Source organism: Ostrea edulis, chromosome 10 (genome assembly GCF_947568905.1).
Source record: "Ostrea edulis chromosome 10, xbOstEdul1.1, whole genome shotgun sequence".
Classification (NCBI taxonomy): Eukaryota; Metazoa; Mollusca; class Bivalvia; order Ostreida; family Ostreidae; genus Ostrea; species Ostrea edulis.
Window position 1 is genome coordinate 38,845,660 of NC_079173.1, and position 23,458 is coordinate 38,869,117.

The 23,458-nt window shown below is 34.9% G+C and overlaps 1 protein-coding gene across 3 annotated transcripts; it reads left to right on the forward strand.

The window, feature by feature from the left end:
- The first annotated feature begins 4,071 nt into the window (after positions 1-4,071).
- Positions 4,072-14,712, forward strand: LOC125666025 (isopentenyl-diphosphate Delta-isomerase 1-like). 3 transcript variants are annotated; one of them, XM_048899101.2, is made up of 6 exons: positions 4,072-4,189; positions 6,475-6,644; positions 7,145-7,237; positions 7,358-7,482; positions 10,374-10,566; positions 14,499-14,712. In XM_048899101.2, the coding sequence occupies exons 1-6, from the start codon at positions 4,128-4,130 to the stop codon at positions 14,633-14,635; spliced, it is 780 nt and encodes a 259-aa protein (XP_048755058.2). In that variant the 5' UTR covers positions 4,072-4,127; the 3' UTR covers positions 14,636-14,712. The 3 variants fall into 3 exon arrangements, with proteins under 3 accessions (XP_048755058.2, XP_048755057.2, XP_048755059.2); XM_048899100.2 differs by having other exon boundaries at positions 4,076-4,198; XM_048899102.2 differs by having other exon boundaries at positions 4,092-4,452.
- The last annotated feature ends 8,746 nt before the right edge of the window (positions 14,713-23,458 follow it).

Here is a 23,458-nt window from a genome sequence, read left to right on the forward strand (position 1 = left end):
GACTGAAAATGCAAATAGTATAACAAGAACGCTGGTGAACGAGGAGTGAAAGATTCTACAGTTCGCCAAGTCCTAAAAAAAGGGGGGATATACACGATTTTAACAGATGAAATGAGAGCCAAAGTAGCCAAATATGCATTTGAACACGGGACACAGAACGCTTTGCGACATTTTAGTGATTTTAACTTGAAGGAGTCTACTGTGCAGCACTTATAAAATTATAAAACCGAGTCGTCCCGAAAAATTATAAAACCGAGTCACCCCGAAAAATTATAAAACCGAGTCGTCCCGAAAAATTATAAAACCGAGTCACCCCGAAAAATTATAAAACCGAGTCGTCCCGAAAAAGGAGACTAAACTTGACACAGAAGTGACTGAATTGCCGATGAAAGACGTGGTCGCCCCCTTATGGTAGGGGAGGTACTGGATAACAGAGTACAGAAATAACAGGGGGCATTATAAACACTCGTGCTGTCACCAAACTAAACAATGGGCTCTAACACTTCTTAAGTGCATGAAAATGGTCAAGCGACGTGGAAGTTCGACAGTGAAAATCGAAGTAAAAAAAAATTGGGGGAATTAAAAACAAAATTCTTGTCAAAATTTTCGAAGCTCGTCCAAAAGCACCCCCCCCCCCCCCCCCCTCAGCTTGTCATAAACTAAAATCATAATGGGTGCATCTGTTACCTGTGAGTAGATGGACTATGGCTGAAAAGGGTACCGAAAAGTGTCCACCGTCGGTTTGGATGACGTGAAATCACAGGTATGTGATGTTTTCATATACAGGTACATGCCCATCTGAGCTATAATTGTTTGTTTTTATCGTATTTATCGTAGCTCCAGCATAAATTCGCAAAAAATAAGAAACGCAAAAATAAATATATAGGCTATTTACTCAAATTTGCAAAAATAAATCGACGCAAAAATATTCAGATTTACGTAGCAATCTGCCAAATACAAAACATCTCGCACATACAAATTAATGAGAACAATATTATGAACCAGTCAAAATTAATTTACAGATCTATGTCAAGTATTTTAGAACCAATGCCACAGACAGAGTTTGTAATCCTAGGCAGACAACTTCTTACCGCTGCGACCCGAGTTCGATCCCCGTGATCGGTAGTGGTTACCCGCTCGGACACGTGGGTTTCCTCCGGGTACTCCGGTTTCCTTCCACATAAATGACCCCTAGCGCAAACATCCGTGCATCAAAGGATCCCATTGGAAATAAGCTTTCGAGCTTTCATGGGTTGTCTTTGATATCAATGTATATGTTTGTATGTATGTATATGCCGAATAAACATTTTTTTTAACTTAGGAGGGGGGGGGGGTAGTAAGTTGTTAGAATGCAGGGCCGTAAATTACATGGAGGCGGAGGAGGCAGCTGCCTCTTCCAACTTTTGAGCCAAAAAAAATTAAAATTTAAAGTTCATTAGAATTTATGTTGCTTCCAATAACTAAGAACATGATACCTCCCTTAAAAAGCATTCCAAATCTTTCTTTTAGAATGAGTTAGTCAAGTAACATCTTAGAAGGCCCTAGAATCAAGGATTTTGCACGAAACGTGTTCAGTGTGCACAAAATGTGCTCAGCGTCTGAGGGCCTGGGCGGCCCCCAGACCCCCGCCTAATTTCCTGCCTCCTCCAAATTGAAGGTTAATTTACGGCCCTGGAATGTGTTCCCAATCCTTTTGATTTGATCAATAAAATATGTTAAAAACAAGATAATAATTATATTCTACTGGAGATATCAAACACGCTACACTATATACAATTATATTCAAAACTTGATGAACACACAACAAAGAACGATAACTCTAAATGAAACTTGCATACACTATTTAAATATCAGTGGTGTTATACACTCTCAGACAATGCAGACAAACAATTTGGTAAATTACGAACCTTTGCACTATTCAAAACAAGATTCTGTAGAGAAAAATATTTTTCAGTAATTCGTAATCCTCATGTTTTGCAATGTTTCACAAATTTCAGAATCAGTTCTCATTCTTTGGCTATTGAAACTGGACGTTACACACAAACATATATGTAAATGAGAGAATATGTACTGTCTGCAAGTCTGACTGTGTAGAAGATGAATTCCATTTCGTATTTGACTGCATAGCATACCAACACTTAAGAAAACCATTCATAGAGTCCATGAACTGTGCAAGAATTTTATAAACCTGTGTAATAGACAAAAATTTATCTGGCTTATGAGCAACGAATGTAACAATATTATTGAAAAAATTGCCAATTACATATATAGCTGTTCATTACTAAGAAAAGTTGATTTATCATGAACTTGTAAATTTTATTTTTCATCTATCTTTTGGATAATCAGTCTTTTATGATTTATGTATATGAACTTTGTATTCTTTGTATGCCCTCTGGGCCCAAAATTGGAAATAAATTACTTACTTACTTACCATGTACTTCCATCAAAATAGTGAATAAGCAACGTACAGATTGAGATAGCAAGGCAACTAACATATATAATTATACACTCTATTGTAATATATATATATATATATATATATATATATATATATATATATTACATGGAGTGATTGGTTATAGATTCACTTTCGAATCTAGGACACAAAACATTATTTATAAGATCTTATTCTCATGACCACTTGATGTCATGATGCATTTGTTGGGAACTTCGATAACTGCAACTTTGTATGAGCATGCATTGGGCGCGCGTACACCATCTACATCCTGTACAGAACATGTGTAATTGCACAATAAAGTTTTTTCTCTCCTTTAGCTCTAAAGTACATATATGTAGGCTATGCGCATTAAAACTTTTTTTTAAAGAAATTTCATTTGGGGGAAAAAATTCCATAATTTTTAGACATTAAGACAATGAAAATATTATGTCAGTGAAATTTTAGAATATGTCTTTTTAAACTCTCAAATGATATTATGAATTTTTTCGTATAGTGCAAAAAGGTCATTATTTATTACCATTTTTTAAAACTGTATTGTTAAAAGACATGATTAGGTATCTCATTTTATGCAACGATTGATAATGTGATTGGCACCAACGTCGCAAACTACGGCCAATATGTCTCCCATCTTTGTCAGTGGCCTCTTTGATCTGGTTGGGGTATTTTGAGGTTCACATACATATGAAGTTCTTTTTTAAAAGTCCCTAATAATATCATCTCGTTCAGCTTTCAGACAAGGTATTTTCGTTCAAATTTCCTCGCTGGTTCGGGTTATTTTATTGCATTTATTTATGCAGAATTTCCCTAAATACCCGGTCCCCTTTATGTCTGCTTCTTGTAGTATGTAGGTAAATCTGTTATACACATCGGTATGATTTCGGTCGGTTTTCTTTTCTCAGCATATCAGACTATGCTTTGACACTGCCATTGCCATCCATTAAACTTTCGTTTCATTGGTTAAAGATGACGTCACGCGTCGTTCAAGCAGCCACAGGTAGGAGAGAGCTGTGACCGTGACTTGAGACGATGGGTTAACACGAACAGAGAAAGGTCATGTTTGGAGCAATGTAGCTCAATAACAAGCATTGCGACCCCAGTTATTTTGGGGGTTTTCCCCACTTTCTTAATTCTCATTCAATTAAAAATATACTTCCCAAGAAAATGACATTACTCCAAATGTCAACGATCCTCTTCATTTTCAGCTTCTCTCTCACTCACTCGTGCTTTGTTTATTATCTAATTTTCACCTTTAGGTTTCACCTGCGTATGAGGCAGGTTTCAAAATTCTAGGTTAAACTCTGACTAAATGTCAGGTGAGCGAATGTGTTATATTCTGATCAAAATTTGTCTGTCGTCTGTAACCACCATTGCTCGAAATAGCAAATATATACAATTATATATGTACATCTAATTAAGCATTTTGTTTATGTAAAATGTTATTTTGTATAAAATACCTTCTTTAAGACTGTTTTAAGATATTTTTGTATAATAATTATCTAGGTTTTATATTCTAGAAATAATAAAATTTATCATTATAAAGAAAAAAGACCAAATGTAATTATTTTTTTATATGCAGTGAAGTCTAGTGGTTTAAATTGATTATTGAAGTTGTCGAACGTAGTTGAGCGACGTCGGGATCGTGATTCATGAGGCTACCTGAAAGGAGAACATGTTTAGAAAGCAATCGGGAATATTGAACATTGCGTTGTGTAGGAAGAAGCAAGTCACATGGTTAAAAAGGTTTTTTTGGAGTTTGTTCTCCTCTTGTAATACAATCAATTTCACTTTGTAGACGATGCTGCCATTTGAGTGAGCTCAGTTCTACAGTAGTGCCAGATCATAGTACACATGTATACATATTTTGTAAAGTTCATGCTTTGATCAGGTTCAATTTAAACATTACATGTATCTACTTGCCAAATACTCGGTACATGAATGGAATTAGGCAGCAGAATCAGCTCTCCTAGGGTCATGACAATAGAGCAATATATTAGGTACTTGCTAGATTTAGATCACTCTAATTTCTAAAATATCAACCATTATGTTTGTAATGTACTATATATGCATTTATTTCCAAGCAATTGTTGCTTAAGTTACACTCAAAGCCATCCCTGGTAGACCCTTAATCAAGGGGTGAGATCAAAAGTTCGATGTCTGACAAAAAACTAAATTCACATAGTTTTCACCAAGACACCCCCCACCCTCCACCCCACCCCACTTCTCCTTAAAACTAAATATGATGAATGTTGAAACTAATCGATTGACAAGTAACGGTTATAAATAACACTCTATCTACTTTTTCTACTATTTATTCACAAATGAAAATGTACATTATAACTTTTTCATGAAATGTAATATAGGATTCCCCCCACCCCTAACTGTTTGAATTTCTATTTTTATCCGACATTGATCCTTTGGAAGTAACCTTATATAATGTAAAATTTAACTATCTTTATTCCATAACCTATGTAAAGGATATAAGCCAAAAACTGTCCATCCTGTGAAAGAAAGAACTGATCGAGGCCCGTAGTTCTTTCTCTCACAGAATGGACAGTTTGAGGTTAAAACATTTCCGTTAAGCAATCCTTTGTCTTTTTAGGCATTTATATAGAAGAAAGTCCACTTGTAGTGAAAAGATTACCTGTAGGTGTCCAATAAGTTGACAATTGCTGTCCATTATTTTTAAGAATGGACAGATACTGTCCGTTCTTAAAAATAATGGACAGTAATTGTCAACTTATTGGACAGTGCCAGGTAAACCCAATAACTTATTAGACATCTACAGGTAGACTGAAAATAAGAGAAAGACAATACATTTGTCAAAGAGATACAAATTTAAGTTTGAATTCCCTACAAGTAAGAATCAACACAGATATCGGAAAAATCACTGAAACACAAAACACATTTCCCCTTAGTAGAATTCTCTGCTCCAACTTTAAGATTCACAATTTTTTAAATTCCATTGGGCATTATTGTATCGCATCAAAACTTAAATCTGAAAGACATATTTCCATGCTGTATTTGAATTTCGCTGGAGACACATTCTGAAACTTCTTCACAACACTTTTTTATGTTTTCTTTAATAACATCCTATTTCTGAATCATTATTTTCGCTTTCATTAATCATTTCACGAGATAGGCGAATTGGGTTCTTTTGGCTAGCGTTAATTATTTCCTTATCCAAATATTCGAAAACACAATGCTTTTCAGATCAAAATTTGACTTCATAACTTTCTCACCCTCCATATCCAGAATATAACACTCATTAAGATAATATTTGCAATACTTTCATTATAATCCTTAAACTTTGATTGTGCAATGAAAATGCTCTCCTCATCAGAGGATGACATGTTGATATGGCTCAGTACTACATAGTGAGTGAATATAAAACCTGCAGTACAAGATTACTTACGTGATACTGTCAAATAAGTGAAGAAAAGAAACAGACTTCTATGCAAGATTGGTTATGTTGTCAGACTATTCAAAATAGCTTTATTCATAATCTGACATCATTGTCAATGTATGGGTTTACCTGAGCCTATCCATTCTTAGAACAAAAGATGTAATGTTTTAATGGGGAGAAGGGGATGAGGGTATTTTTCTCTGTCAAGGCATGATACACTAACATTGATAACTTCTCATACTTGTCGTGCATTTCAAATTTTTTTTCTATATGTGAAATATTAGATATCAATACATTTTATTTGTTTTGATTAGTATAACTACATTCAGTGACATTGAATTTACCATTTAAAATGATAAATAAAATACTGTACAGTTCTTTAAACCTTGTAAAAGTCTTATAAATACCCTAGTCATAACATTGCATTTAAAAAGAGATTTAATTCCTTACTAGATAAAAAAAAAAAACTCGGTAAAGTTTATCATAAAATAATAAAAAAATAAAACTATTGGACATCAACAATACTTGACAGATTCTGACAGATGTCGATGGTGTGGCCAATAGATCTCTTGTAGTATTTTTATTTTATGGTTATTTTTAATATTATTTTAAGGAGTGCACTGAAAAAAACCTTATCCACGATGAATGATTCCATTTTGAATGGCTACGATGAAATCCAGGTGGCGCTGATGGAGGAGAGGTGCATATTGACAGACCAGAATGACAAGGTCACAGGCCCTGCCACAAAGAAAACCTGTCATTTAATGCACAACATCAACAAAGGTGACATATTAACAGAATTCACATACAAAGATTTACATTTACAATGTTTTTGTCTGTGATATCTCATCTCTACAAATTGTAATGATAGCCATTTCCTCATGAATGTGTTGCAGTTGAAAAAAAAAAAATCCTCATGAATTTCAGAGAAATTCTAATGGTAGAGAATTCTGACAGAAGTGAAAATGGAATGTAAATATAAGAAATAAACTACTTCATGAAGTATACCAGCATAAAATGTCTGACTTACAAACTATGTCACGTGAATAATTTGTGTACAGGAAGACAATCTTTATAGATATTTAAAACGCCGAGTGCTTGTATTTTTTTATGCAGATCTGGTCTTTTAAATTCTATATACAGAGAGTACAAAAATGACAAAACATGTTGTATGTCAACATTAGGGTTGTATATACAATATGTTTACTGTAGAAACATAGACATTAGTCATATGTGCAAGAAATACACCTTGTTTTACATTGTTATTTACATTTGTTATTTAGGTATGCTGCATAGAGCATTTAGTGTGTTTCTGTTCAACTCAGAAGGAAATCTTCTATTACAACAGAGATCTGATGCTAAGATTACGTTTCCAGGTACCAGAAGCTTTCTCTGTCATGGGGTCAGTTATCGCTGTAATCCTTACCTGTATATAATAAAACACAGTTACAGCGGATCTCCAGAGCCAGCAATAAATAATTCGGGACTATTTTTAGGTCATTTTACGAACACTTGCTGTAGTCACCCACTGTACACGACCTCCGAACTGGACGGGGCGCTGGGAGTCAAACGGGCGGCCCAGCGGAAACTCCAGCATGAACTGGGGATTGACCCGATTCAGGTGGGTTGTTATGGACATGCTCTGATTCCTTTGATGCTGTTGATTGACTTTTAGTCAAAAATAACTTTATCTAGTTTCATTACCCACAGTATACTGCAGTTTGTCGTATGATACAAAGATTTGTAGAGTGTCAAATTTAAAGGGGTATGGACACGAATTGAGCTAAAAAAATTCCAATTTTATTGTTTACAATGTTTAACTAAAATATTTCTAATGGTCAATCAAAATTTTTAGATTTAGTTTTTAGTTACACATGAAATACAGCACTCACAACTCTTTGTTATGTAAACAAGGCTCGTGCCATGTTTTTGTTTTCATATAAATTGTTTAATAGAAAATAACATGCTTAAAGCAAAGTGAGATGTGCTTAACACTAGAAACTATTTAACTGTGTTCAGAATGAATTTGTAAATTGAAGAATCTGCTTTAAACAATCTTTTACTAATATATTTGTAAGACTCTAAAGTGCGATGGTCGCTCCAAAGTGCGATGGTCACGCCAAAGTGCGATGGTCTGCGCCAAAGTGCGATGATTTGTTAACGTTACAGATGCCAAAGTCCGATCGTACATAGTTCAGTAACATTTGTGACGTCATTCTTAACATCTTTCAAAATAAAACTGAAGAAATGCAACACGGACGACAGCAACAGCAAAGTATGTACAAGGTTGAGGATAGTGAGAACGGCAAAGTACATTTGTTGTCGAACTATCTACTTCGCCCAAACATTGTTTAATTCATGATCATTTATTACTTGTGACGTACACGTAATAAAATCCCGGGGATATGCTATAATGCAAAACATTCTTCACGATTTCGCGTTGGAAAATTTTGTGTTTAATAACATGACAACTAGATGGGGTAATGAAATAAGTTGAACTTCTTATTTTTATGCATGGATTTTGCACTGATATTTTGGTGAAACAACACACAGTTGGTACAGTCTGTACCACAACACTGTGTCGTTTACAAACCAATGGATTTCGGCGTGTCACACCATCGCACTTTGACGTGTCAGACCATCGCACTTTGGCGCATGAGTGTGGACCATTGCACTTTGGTGTGTCATACCATCAGGGTTTGGCGCAGACCATCGGGGTTTGGCATGACCATAACACTTTGGAGTCTTACATATTTAACCTATGTAAATAAAAACATGGCACAAGTCTTGTTTACATAACAAAGAATTGTATGTTCTGTATCTATCATGTACCTCAACAATTGACTTTCAATTTTGATGACCATTAGAAATACTTTACTTAAGCATTCTAAACATTAAAAATGGAAAAATAAAATTTTAATATTTTCAGCTCAAATCTTGTCTATGTCCCTTTAACAAGTTACCCTAAGTTGCTTAATGGCATAAAATGACAGACTTAAAATTTATTAGGATTTAATTTTGTTACAAAAAATTCAATTCAATGAATATTGCTCTATATTTTATATTGCAGTGATAACACCAGTATTTAATTATTTCAAACACTTTTTAACCTCATGATTATGTGATTTTGGTGATTAGATAATTATTGTCTAGCAAGATATAATTCTTCCCTAAATACTTTTTTACATTAAATAAGCGGTTATCTAATGTAGTTTTATAAGGTTTCTCTTGTTTTTGTATACCGGTAAAATAAATGTTTTGGTTATTGATATATATATATTCCTATGCCATTGAGATATTTTGAGAATAAAATGGTTGCCATCACTTTCACAGCTAATTCTCCTTTAATTTCTCTTCTGTGTCAGCTAAGGTTAAAAAATTCAAGTCTTGCAATATCATCTTTTTACACCACATTTGGAACGGCATTCTATATAGTGAATTATTTTTATACCCCCCGAACGAAGTTCTGGGGGGGGTATATAGGAATCACTCTGTCTGTCTGTCTATCTGTCTGTCCGTCTGTCCGTCTGTCTGTCTGTGCAGATTCGTGTCCGGGCCATAACTTCTTTGTTCTTTGACTTAGGCATACCATATTTGGCACACAGGTAGATCACCATGAGACGATGTGTCATGTACCTTCATGACCTCTATATGACCTTGACCCTTGACCTCAAGGTCAAAATTAAAGGTTTTTTACAATGGATTCGTGTCCAGGCCATAACTTTTTTGTTCTTTGACATAGGCATACCATATTTGACACATGAGTGTATCACCATGAGACGATGTGTCATGTACCTTCATGACCTCCATATGACCTTGACCCTTGACCTCAAGGTCAAAATTAAAGGTTTTTTACAATGGATTCGTGTCCGGGCCATAACTTCTTTGTTCTTTGACATAGGCATACCATATTTGACACATGAGTGTATCACCAGGAGACGATGTGTCATATACCTTCATGACCTCCATATGACCTTGACTTCAAGGTCAAAATTAAAGGTTTTTACAATGGATTCATGTCCGGGCCATGACTTCTTTGTTCTTTGACATAGGCATATCATATTTGACACATGAGTGTATCACCATGAGACGATGTGTCGAGTACCTTCATGACCTGTATATGACCTTGAACTTTGACCTCAAGGTCAAAATTGATTATAGGGTTTTGACATAGTCATACCATAAGACATGGGTGTATCACCATGAAACTATGTGTCATGTACATTCATGACCTCTTTATGACCTTGACCTTTGATCTCAAGGTCAAAATTATAGGTTTATGCCATAGATTTGTGTTTGGACTATATCTTCCATTTTCTTCTACAAATGCATACCATATTTTTACACTCAGGAAAGAGGTAATTTATACCTATTAACAACACCCTTTGGGAGATTGGGGTAAGCGGGGGGTATTCTTAGTGAGCATTGTTCACAGTACATCTTGTTATATTAGCCATATTCTGAGGATATTCATAAAGCACAATATTAACAGTAACCGTTTGTTTTACAAAGCTTTCATCAAAGGACCTCAAGTTTGTCACAAGGGTTCATTACAAGGCAGAAAATGCCCCGAATCCTGGGACGTGGGGCGAACACGAAATAGACTACATTCTCATAGCTCAGAAAGATGTAGATATCAAGCCGAATCCTAACGAGGTCAAAAGTCACCAGTATGTGGACAAACGGCAGTTACTACAGATGATAGGTAAATACTATTACATGTATTCTAGGAATATTCATGATACTTTTATTTTCTTGTCAATTCGCAAGATTTTGAAATTGTAGAATATTGCTTGTCACCCTAGTTTTATTGCTCTCTTTATGTTTGTTAGCTTGGTTAGGACATGATCGACTGTTCCAAAACTTCACGTGTAGATAGATAGTGTTAATTGTGCAAAAATAAAGTCTCATGAAAATTTCTGATAGTGCTGTTTTGTACTGGTGTGAGAATTATTTTTGTTCTGTGAGTACTATTTATATTCTGTGAGTACTGTTTATATTCTGTGAGTACTGCTTATATTCTGTGAGTATCGTTTATATTCTGTGAGTACTGTTTATATTCCGTGAGTACTGTTTATATTCCGTGAGTACTGTTTATATTCTGTGAGTACTGTTTATATTCTGTGAGTACTGTTTATGTAACCAGTCCTGAGTACTGTTCATGCACTGCTAGTACTGTTCATTATACAGTTGGACTCCTGGTATCTCGAACACCAATATCTTGAATTCCATGGCTGTGTCAAAGTGATTCAGATGTCCCAACCTCTTATTCTTTTTACCCTTGATATCTCAAATCCTCCGATAAGAAGTTTTTCTTGGTCCCATCGACTTTGAAATAACAAGGTTTCCAGGGGCGTAGCTTCGTTAGGCTCAAGTAGGCACGTGCATACACATTATTTTTCTTTATTTTCAAAACACATTTTTGTCCGTAAATGTTTGCAAAATATAAGTTGTTCATATATATTTCTAGTATTTAAAATCAGATATAAAATTATCATTCCGTCAGACCTTTTCTTTTTATAATATATTCTACATAATGGTTAAATATTTTTTCTAAGCTTTGGTGATCACAATGACTCGCTCTCGAACTTAACAGTTTAAATTTTTCAAAAGTTGTACAATATTTAATGTCTATTGCAATCATTTTGATGCTCAAAGTAGTACAAACGAGTCCTAATATTTCAAATTTTTCTCGGGGGTGACCTGCGACCCCCACGCCCCTCCTGCACCTACTCCCTCAGCGCTTCGCACCTCGGTGAAACCTTCAGTTTCATCTTTCGTGCCTACACATTGAAACAGTCCTAGCTACACCCCTGGTTTCACTGTATCGTGTATTGAGTCCAGAGTCAGTACAAATGTACCATTGTTCAGTACATCATATATTGTCTAAGTACCACCAGTACTATTTATTGACCATGAGTACCGTTTAAGTACCACAAATACTGTTTATGTAACACAAGTCTCATTTATATACCTGTGTTTGCTTACGCTCTTTATTCAATTTATAGGCACTCTTTTCTCACATCTTTATCACGATCTGGCATTAGAATAGGTCCTCAGTACCCCTTGCTTGTCGTAAGAGGCGACTAAATGGGGTGGTCCTTCGAATGAGACCACAAAAACTTAGGTCCCGTGTCACAGCAGGTGTGGCACAATAAAGATCCCTCCCTGCTCAATGGCCATAAGCGCCAAGCATAGGCTGAAATTTGGAAGCTCTTCACCTGCAGTGGTGATGTCTCCATATGAGTTAAATATTCTCGAGAGGAACGTTAAACAATATAAAATCAATCAATCAACACAATAGACAATGTCTGACCTTAAAGCTTTCCTGAGACCAGTAAATAATCAAGAGGATCTATATCATCATCTGTCCATTTTGTCAGTTGTTTAGTTAAGGCCAATTCAACTTAATTAATAGATTATCATCCAGGGTCAGCAAAAGGTATGGGGCAGGTGGGAGGATTTTATTTTTTAATTTTTATTTTCTGAGAAAAATATTAATGACAAACAAGTTTTTGTCAATGCCAGATGGATATCAATCTATGCTTATTTCACAGACGAATTCCAGGTTAAGCTTAATTAATTTCAAACACAGAAAGATACCAAACTTCTTTCAACATATGAAGAACATTAATCCCTTCCTTTCATTTATGCGTGTAAGAACACGAGAAATTAAAAAACCATATCTATTTCCTACACGTGGCTTTTCACGTTGCTATACCGGAAATGTAAATAAGAAGTGTAAATACCGGAAACTGCAAGTTTCGCAAAATAAAAAAATTTGGGGCGGGAATGATAATCTATCAATTAAGTTGAATTGGCCTAATGGGGGAAAAAACAACACTTGCACCCATAATAGAACAAGCAAAGAAGTAAAATTGAAATAAATCAATAGAAATGATTTCCAATTTCATTTTTACAAAAAGATGTTGTAAGAATGAAATTGGAGACTTGCGTCCCAGTATACCCACCGTGTACCTAATGATGTTTTAGATGAAAATTCTGATGTTATAGATGATGATGATGTAGAAAATTTAGAGAAAGCAGGGGTGATGACACGGATTTCTCTTATTATGACCCAGATTTATCACTGTCTAATGTTTCTGAATAAATCAAAATTCATGATAAAAACTTGCATTTCAATACATAAAGTTAAGTATATAATGCATTACATTTTATCTTAAGGCACTAGAAGGACATACAAATCCAGTACAGGACCAGCTAAGTTTGTATAGTTACCTGTATTGTGAACCAGTGAGTTCATAGTTACCTGTGTTGTGGACAGTGAGTTCATAGTTACCTGTATTGTGAACCAGTGAGTTCATAGTTACCTGTGTTGTGGACAGTGAGTTCATAGTTATCTGTATTGTGGACGGTGAGTTCATAGTTACCTGTATTGTGGACAGTGAGTTCATAGTTACCTGTGTTGTGGACAGTGAGTTCATAGTTACCTGTATTGTGGACAGTGAGTTCATAGTTACCTGTGTTGTGGACAGTGAGTTCATAGTTACCTGTGTTGTGGACAGTGAGTTCATAGTTACCTGTATTGGGGACAGTGAGTTCATAGTTACCCGTGTTGTGGACAGTGAGTTCATAGTTACCTGTATTGTGGACAGTGAGTTCATAGTTACCTGTGTTGTGGACAGTGAGTTCATAGTTACCTGTGTTGTGGACAGTGAGTTCATAGTTATCTGTGTTGTGGACAGTGAGTTCATAGTTACCTGTATTTTGGACAGTGAGTTCATAATTACCTGTATTGTGGACAGTGAGTTCATAGTTATCTGTATTGTGGACAGTGAGTTCATAGTTACCTGTATTGTGGACAGTGAGTTTATAGTTACCTGTGTTGTGGACAGTGAGTTCATAGTTACCTGTGTTGTGGACAGTGAGTTCATAGTTACCTGTGTTGTGGACAGTGAGTTCAGGGTTACCTGTATTGTGGACAGTGAGATCATAGTTACCTGTATTGTGAACAGTGAGTTCATAGTTACCTGTGTTGTGGACCAATGAGTTCATAGTTACCTGTGTTGTGGACAGTGAGTTCATAGTTACCTGTGTTGTGGACCAATGAGTTCATAGTTACCTGTATTTTGGACATTGAGTTCATAGTTACCTGTATTGTGGACAGTGAGTTCATAGTTACCAGTGTTGTGGACAGTGAGTTCATAGTTACCTGTGTTGTATACAGTGAGTTGATAGTTACCTGTATTGTGGACAGTGAATTCATAGTTACCTGTATTGTGGACAGAGAGTTCATAGTTACCTGTATTGTGGACAGTGAGTTCATAGTTACTTGTATTGTGGACAGTGAGTTCAAATACTTAGAACAAGGTACAATTGCGTACATAAAAAGGCCCAACATTTAAAGCTTAATCTGTGTTTTAAGCAAGTTAATTAAATATATGCCAAGTATACTATCTCAACTTAAATCAAAGTTGTTGCTTACTTGATAGCATTACTATGTCATAAATAAGACTTTGTGCCTTTTTTCAACAAGAGCGTGAAAACTTAAATTTTATCTAGATTATTGTTTAGGAAAAGGTGTGCCCATCTGTCGAGCAAAATGAAATTAATATATTTTGTGTGTCAATAGAAGATGAATAATGTAAAGGTAAACGCTTTTTCTGTTGTTTTCAGATAAATCTCAGATGGGAGATATTTGGATAACACCGTGGTTCAGACTGATTGTGGACCAATTCTTGATGTACTGGTGGGAGAATTTACACAATATAGAGCAATGTAGTGACCAAACTATACATAGACTGCTTGATTAATTATGTCAATGAGTTAATTAGGACCATATATATTGTAATGATATTACATGACTGTGCAATAAAATGTTTGGATGCAATTTCTTCTTGTTTCTTCAAACCTTATAACATTTTAATTTTGTAAAATTGAGCATAAGAAATATGAAAAGAAGTGAAATCTTAAAGACCAAGCACCTGCTTCTGGTTTTTATTTTGAATTGTTAAAATTTTGATTTTTAATTTCTTATTCTTGATATAATATCATATAGCTTGTAATTTGATGTCAGAATAATCCTTTTATTTCATTAATATTTTATTTTTATTCATTTATTTATTTTTTTGGTGGGGAGTCAGCTGTTTATTTTAGTGTTTGCTTTTATTTTCATAACGTAACGCACAATTTACAGACACATTCTGAACTTTGTGATGCAGGGTTGGAAATTAACCATAGACCGAGTCTATGTCAAATGACAATTGTAATTGGGATAGACCAAATTGTCTATGCCGATTTTCTAGGTTTAAAGCAATAGAGTTATCCCAAAAGTCGACGTCTGATAGACATTATGGGGAAAGGAGGACATTGTTATGGAAAGAAAAAATGCTTTCTGAAATAAATAACAATGTTTCAAATTTGTGTGTTTTTTGCTGGTTTTTTTTTTTCAATGTTGCGGTCTATGCCAATTCGATGAGGTCTATGTCATCTTGTTTTGGCATAGACCCGTGGTCTATACGAAGTTTTAAACCAATTTCGAACACTGATGTGTTGCATGCAAGCACCTGTTTTCTCTGGTCGGGCAGTAAAACAATAAAACCGAGACGAAACTTTTAAAATGGAAAAACTAAAATATGTCAGTGCTGGGACCAGAAACAGTCTGTTAATTTCTTCCAAACTTATCAAAAGATTGGTCATTCGAGGGGGGCAAATGTGGCTCGTGCATATACAGAATTATTCAAAAACTGAGCAGAAGAGAAGTTTTACACGCTTTCGCATATCGGCACATAGATTAAATATTGAAAGAGGCCGATACCAAGGCATTCCTAGACAAGATAGACACTGTACTAGATGTAATACCAATACGCTTGATGATGAAAAACATTTTTTACTGTCATGTTCTCATAATGAGGGAGAAAGAAATGTTTTATATGAATTGGTGAATAACTGCTGTAAGAACTTTTGTAACATGAAAAGTTGATCTGGCTCATGACAAATGAAAATGCACAAATACTCAAACAAATCAGTAAAATGATTTTAAAAACAGGGATATAGAATACTAAGGGTTGTATAACTATACTTGTATGTATAATTTACTCCTTGTCGCTTTCAAATAAACACATCTATAAATAAGCTGTCTCAAATACTTGGGGTACAAGACTGCCAGTCTGATTGACTTGGCAAAGGCACTGTCCCTTGGTACCCCCTGTATTCGTGACAACATTTTATAATATTGTTTTATTTTCCTACCCATGTAACATCCTTGTTTTACATCGCATTTTCAATCAGTACTATAAGCCAACTCAAGACAAACATCAATGTAGAAATGGTATACATCTGTATATCGTATTGTGTAGTTCTGTTTAATTGTACACAATACTCAAGTAAGCTGTCTTGAATATATAACATCTGTATATGGTATGCATGTGTACATATTGTGGTATCATGTATTTATTTTTGTGTATACTATAAATAAGCTGTCTTAAACACTTAGGGTACAAGACTGCCAGTCTGATAGACTTGGCTCAGGCACCGTCCCTTGGTACCCTCTGTGCTTGTGACAACATTTTATAATATTGTTTTACTTTAGTTCCCATATAGCACACTTATTGAGTGAATATTTAGTGCAAACTTTCAGAAAAAGAAGTGATGCTTTAAAACTGCAAAAATCATTATAGTTTATTATTCATATATTGGTATAATACTGATACTGTCCATCTACTTGTATATATACATGATTAGCAATTCATATATGTATGTACTTGTTTCCCCAACATGCTGCATCCACATGCAGTTTGCAATCTATGTAACCTGTAGTTAATGTGGTAAACTTTCTTTCTTTTTTGAATTTCCTTCTTTATAAACTGTCTTACTGTTATGCCCTCTGGGCCCAAAATTGGAATAAACTTATCTATCTTATCTGTACAGTACATTTCCAATCAGTATTGTGATGAGAATTCAATACCTATGTCAATGTAGAAACCCTTAACATGTATATGGTACACATGTGTAAATTGTATCATGTAGTTATAATGTTTAATTGTTAATTTGTATATGCCCCCAGAGGGCCCTTGATTGGTATGTACATGTATCGTGGTGAGAAAATCTATCTGAAACTCTACGAACTCTACGATTTGTGCAATCCACTTCCGAATGATATAATTATTTCACTGATATTGTTTTAATTACCTGCTATTAGGCAGGCTTCAAAATTCATAATATAACTCTGACTATAAGTCAGGTGAGCGAATGTGTTATATTCTGATCAAAATTTGTCCGTCGTCTATGAATTCTAATGCGTTTAGAATGGTACCAACTACTAATAGAAAATATATAATAAATAGTGTTTAATTTAAATTATATCGATAAGTAATTAAATTTTTCTTACAATTGTTTATTTTAACCACATATACATATAATAATATAGGATTTTTATTCTTGTGTAATGCGTACATTGTTAGGATAGACGGGAAAACGGAATACTTTTTGTATTATATATTGAAGTATCCATTGTTAAATGGGAAGAGGAATTGAGTTATCGGACGTTGCTTGTGTTCTCGGTGCTTTACGAATAATGGTGTCAAGGCATAAGGTTCCTGACCTAGATTTTGTTTTAAATTTTCACTGTTCAAATAAAAAAAAAAACTTATTGAGAACTATCTATTCCACACAAAAATGGTTTTCATTCAGAATTTCTCTTTGACATTTGGAACTATCTGCATCTTCTTAGAGAGTATCAGTTGTGCTATCCCTATAGAATAAAGGAAGTCTGCGAAGTTTGGATGATGAGTCAAAGAGGAACTTTTAGATTTATGAAAAAAAAATCCTTATACATGAAGTATCGATTTAAAAACAATAATAGATTCTATATTTATACATTTAACTTGATTTTATTGTTTTCTTTTCCGAGAAATTCAAGCCTGATCTCAGTTGAAACCATAACTGAAGCTTAGATTTCAAATCTAACTATCAAAACAAAATTTTCAGTACATATCAACATTTATATGTATATATATATATATATATATATATATATATATATATATATAAAGCACAAACAAACAATTATAACACCCAACCTTACGTTTACCCCTAGGATCTAAACGATACATGTGAAAATCAATTAATTAATATATAAAGCACTAAATAATCCAAAAATATCAACAATCCCAAACCACCGGCATATTTTTCCTATGGTAATCGTTTTCTGAATATAATTCATACCAAACTTAGACACACATGTATTTTGAATTACGATCTATATAGACGCAATATTGTTGATTCTCCGTTATGTTCCTGTGGTATGAAAGAAGACGCTTATCATTTCTTCTTTATTTGCAGTAAATATTCAAATGCTAGATATAAATTAATGGATAGCTTGCTGAGGTTAAATGATCTAGTTATTATCGATGTCCACCTTCTACTTTGGGGTAATAATACTTTATCTTCTGAGTTAAACAAGTGTATTTTTTCTTATGTTCAGTCGTTTATTCATGAAACCAAAAGATTCAATTGATGTTCAATTTAAAATGTTTTGTACATTAATTTTCTACAATAATATATTGTTATATTGTTAAGGAGAAGAACTCGTAAGTTATTTGAACTTGTTTCTGATCCTTTTGTATATTATGTATGTACAATAAAATATGTTCAAAACTAAATAATCACAACTAGGTACTGAAAATTTTCTCCCCAGCCCGGGGTCGAACCAGCGACGTACGGCACCCACCGCCTAGCAAGATTACGCACTGGTTTGACAATCTTGCTAGGCGGTGGGTGCCGTACGTCGCTGGTTCGACCCCGGGCTGGGGAGAAAATTTTCAGTACCTAGTTGTGATTATTTAGTGTTTTATATATATATATATATATATATATATATATATAACCGGCAGTGTTTTTAAACATCTGTACAAGATACATCATCATAATCTTATAGTCTTGAGTTTGGGTCGTCTCAATGTGACGACGATATGAGAAGGGGGTGGTTTTAATCAGACCGTGCTGTGTCTTCCGTCAAACTTCATATTCGCATACGTGGATCTAGGGGTGGAGGTCCGCCCACCCGGCCGCCCCCTCCCTTCCCCTCTGACTTTGCAAAGTATATACCATCATGAAATGTGAAAAAAATTTTATTACATTTGTGCGGTAAATGATAACAGAGCCAAATGACAAAAGTTAGGAAAGTTATACTAGATTGATATTTGTTTGCTATATATAATTTTTTTTCATTTACAATTTACATAAATAGCCTTTGCCATTTTGCCAACAACACCACGCATGCCAGAAATGGATATATAGAAGATGGAAATATTAATATACATTCACTATATACATGCACACACGTAATAAGATGTAAGGTATATATAAATGTTATTTTACTTATATAATGAAAAAATGTATATAAGGTCTGATTCAAACTTTTTAATTCGTTTTTGAAATATTCTCAATCAACAATATTCTTAAACAAAATAGAAATAAGCATAACTTTCTAATACTTTAAATATTCTAATTTAAAATAAAAATGCATAACTTCAGTCAATATTTACAATGTTTTAAAAAAATCTCTTCATGAATTTTTAAAGATATACTCTTTTTAGTTTGAAAAATGACTAAGTCCTTAAGAAGAAAAAAGCCTATAAATTGAAGAAAAAATTGTCCACTCAATATGAAAATATCAGGTGCACATCTTCATATGGTGAGTAATGAGTGTACAAATTTTCAGAAAAAATGCATGCACTAGTAATTCTTACAATATGCACGGACAAAATCATGTCCACAGACAGACGGACGGACAAACATGCTGATTCCAATATACCCCCTAATCTTCGTTTGTGGGTGTTATAATGATAAAAGTTTCCGTTTCTGACTTCTGTTAATTATCCAGGTATTTAGGATATACTCTGTGGGTTGTCAACTTCCCATGCATGGTGTTTATATCTTTCAACTGATTCGATACGCAAGAGCTTGTTCAGCGTATGATCAGTTTTTAAATTGAGGCAGGCCACTGACAAACAAGTTGATGTTCCAGGGGTTTCAACAGTTTCGTTTAAATTCAGCATCTTGCAAATTCTATTAGTTATGATGATCTAGTTCGCCAATACAATATGTCAGTGGGTCTAATCCTGTCTGACGTCATACCAATTGTTAGGCCGTTCTTGGCACACTGATTTTGATTACGGATTACTCAGTTTACCTGATCAAAACATATGACGGGTCGACAGGGGATGCTTACTCCTCCTAGACACCTGATCCCACCTCTGGTATGTCCAGGGGTCCGTGTTTGCTCAACTCTTTTTGTTTCCCATTTATAGAAATTTCTGGAGGATGGATCCTCCCCTTCAAAACTGAACTGGAAGAATATGGTACGTGGCAGAGTCATGACCTCGCATCTGTTTCAGCGTCAAATACGAATGTCGCGGAACCGGCGTGAATTTCTTTCTTTTATACAAATTTTCTCGGACTCAAAGCCTTAGTCTATGGTAAAAGCGAAAAACTACATGGAAATTAAACTCTGTAAGTTCATATGCAAACTGTGTACCAATACGTGCTCAATGGACCAATTCCAAAATTGCTCTCCGTGTGGAAGTTCTTTCTCTAATGTGTTTCAACTTTCATCTTGCGCATGTCCAGCAACTGTAATTATTAGGAACAATTGGTGGAACGTGATCACGAACTGTTTCGACATACGTCCATGCATGTACAGAGTTATGCGGATTGACAGAAAATAAAATGTTTCGTGTTCTTCTGGGGCGGTATACAATACACGAAACAGATAATCAAACCTTCCGCTTACTGAACTTCAATTTTGTTGAAAGTGCAGCTGCGCATTACCAGAGAGCTCTGGCTCAGTTACAGGTATCGCCTCCCTAGCTGCCAGGGTATTATATATATGTTTATTCTTCTATATTCGTTTTGTTTGTATATGTGTCTGTTCAAAATGCAATATTCATGTACATGTATATGTAATTGTATGTTAACTTACATTGCAATATCTCCACATTGAGGAAATAAAGAATGAATGAAAACGTGTCTTGTACTCACTGGCGGATTTAGGGGGGGGGGGGGGGTTACACACACATAGTGATGGGCAATCGGGAATGAAAAAAATAATCGACGATCAGATTAATCGGATCCACCTTTTCGATTGATTGATCGAAAATTACTCGAATTTCACTCATTTAAAATTTATGGCATAAATATATTAATTTACTTTATTTTTTACCCTAAATATTAAGTTAATTAGAATAAAATCATTAGATTTATTGATCTATCTTGTTTAACCTCTCTCTCTCTCTCTCTCTCGATCGATCGATCGATCGATCGATCGAGAGAGGTCTAAAATCATTAGAAATTTGAAGTTAATAATCCGATACTTTCGATTTGGTTTTCCCGGGATAGGGATAGATCTCTCGACTTTTGTTGTTGTTCTTGTGAGATCCGGGTTTGAATAGAGCCCTTCTTGTTGTAAGAGGCAAAATCCGAGGCCCGTGTCACAGCAGGTGTGGCAAGATAAAGATCCCCCTTCTCAAAGACTGTTTACAAGCGCTGAGCATAGGCCTAAATTTTGTAGCCCTTCACCGGCAATTATGACGTATCCATATGAGTGAAATATTCTCGAGCGGGACATTAAACAATATTCTAATTCAATCTTATCGGATGATTCAGTTTCGTCAGGCATTTTGATTTTATTTAAGTCAAGTCTGTTATTAAGGTCTTCCGTAACAACGGAAGACCTACTGATAGTGCTGGTTAAGATTATTCTTACCCCCCCCTCTTTTTCCTAGACGCTTTGTATCTTTTAACCTAAAAATATTTTGTTAAGACGTGTAGAACAAAAGTTGTGCAAAATGTCAAGAGCTTTCTTTGATATCCCTAAAAAGGGGCTGGCTCCTTAAATTAGGGATCTGGGTGGCTTCAAAGTTTTTACGCTTTATAACTAAAACCATCGAGTGTGAACCAGGGCATGTACACAAAGTAAACATTGCCGTCCTAAATATAACACAGAATGTCTTTACGGGGATGTATATGCTTGTTTATACGTCCCTGGTCTTACGTTTGATTTGTTTTAAATTCAAAACTCTAGAGCATTGAGTCAGGCATCAATTTTAAAATCTGCAATTTAATATACAGTTCGTTTTTCAATCATGTCTAATTGAATGTGTGTTTAACATCGGAGATTCATCGCTGCTGGACTAGCGATCTGTGATTTCACACTACTTTAACTAAACATACAAGCTTTACTCAGATTTTCATGTTAACTGAGGCTGCATTAGGACCTGACCCAAGGACATATGGTCAAGTTCAAGGCTTTTATGTCACACAGCTTTGCAACGAGCTTTGCTCTAGTTTTTTTCCTTTTTCCTAGACGCTAACTTTGAAGCTTCATATCTCGCTCATTTCTGCATGGATTTTGCTCAAATTTTCAGGGTTTATAAACTTTACAGAACAATTTTAAAATCATGTACTACATTTCAGAAATTCCCTTCTGTTCACGAGTTATTCCCCTTTGAATGAAATTTTAGGGGCTTTGGTTTCCAGACAAAGGCTCCGAGACTGTATAAGCTTGAGCAGAAAATGCATTAAAAATGAAAAGTAGGAGCATTGTAGTTGTGCACATCGTTTTTTGATTACAACGTTTGAAATGGTGGTTGACAGGGTTAAAAAATTAGGACGCCTGAAGGAGCAAAAAATTACACATATTTTCCTTTGTATCTTTTAAACTAAAAATCTTTTGTTAAGACGTGTAGAACAAAAGTTGTGCAAAATGTTAAGAGCTTTCTTTTGATATCTCTAAAAAAAAAAAGGGCTGGCCCCTTAAATTAGGGATCTGTGTATCTTCAAAGTTTCGCTTTATAACTCAAAAACGATAAATATTTCGATATGGCTTTCGCTGGAAAAGTTGTTCTTTCACATCTTATTGATCTCATAAACATAATATTTTGCTCGAGTATTGTGTTATATATGAGTAAAAAGCTTGACCCGCAAACAGGTAACCGTATCATTAGGTAGGTGAAGGGGGAAAATATGCGTATAACTTAAATAAACTTGCTTTAATTGATAAATCTGACTTCATGAAATGCTACATGCATATGAGCACCTGTCAATCAACACCACTCGATTTTGTGAACTTAGTCTGGTATCGCGGAATCCTTTCCCACGTTATAAAGTTTCCATATGATCAAAGAATATATCCTGGCCTTGACCCATGGTCACATTGTCAAGTTCACTTTTTAGAAAATACAAACCCTGTCCTGGCCATATCAAGTAATGAAGAAGCATTTAGATTTCATACTTACAACATATTTTCATGTTAACTGAGGCTGCATTAGGACCTGACCCAAGGACATATGGTCAAGTTCAAGGTTTTTATGTCACACAGCTCCGACGGAAGACCTCTCGTTGCTTTGCAACGAGCTTTGCTCTAGTTTTCAGGCAAAGCATCAGATAATTTACAAATACAGGTCTCGGCAGGAATATTCGTATTCTCAAAAAATATATCGACATCGGCGATTTACTATTTTCAAAACGACAATCGATTATTCAAATCGTTTCAGTTATAGCGACCGACAATCGAAAGTCGGCGATAATCAGTACAACACTACACACACACACCAAAAATTTTCAAGCTAGTTTAG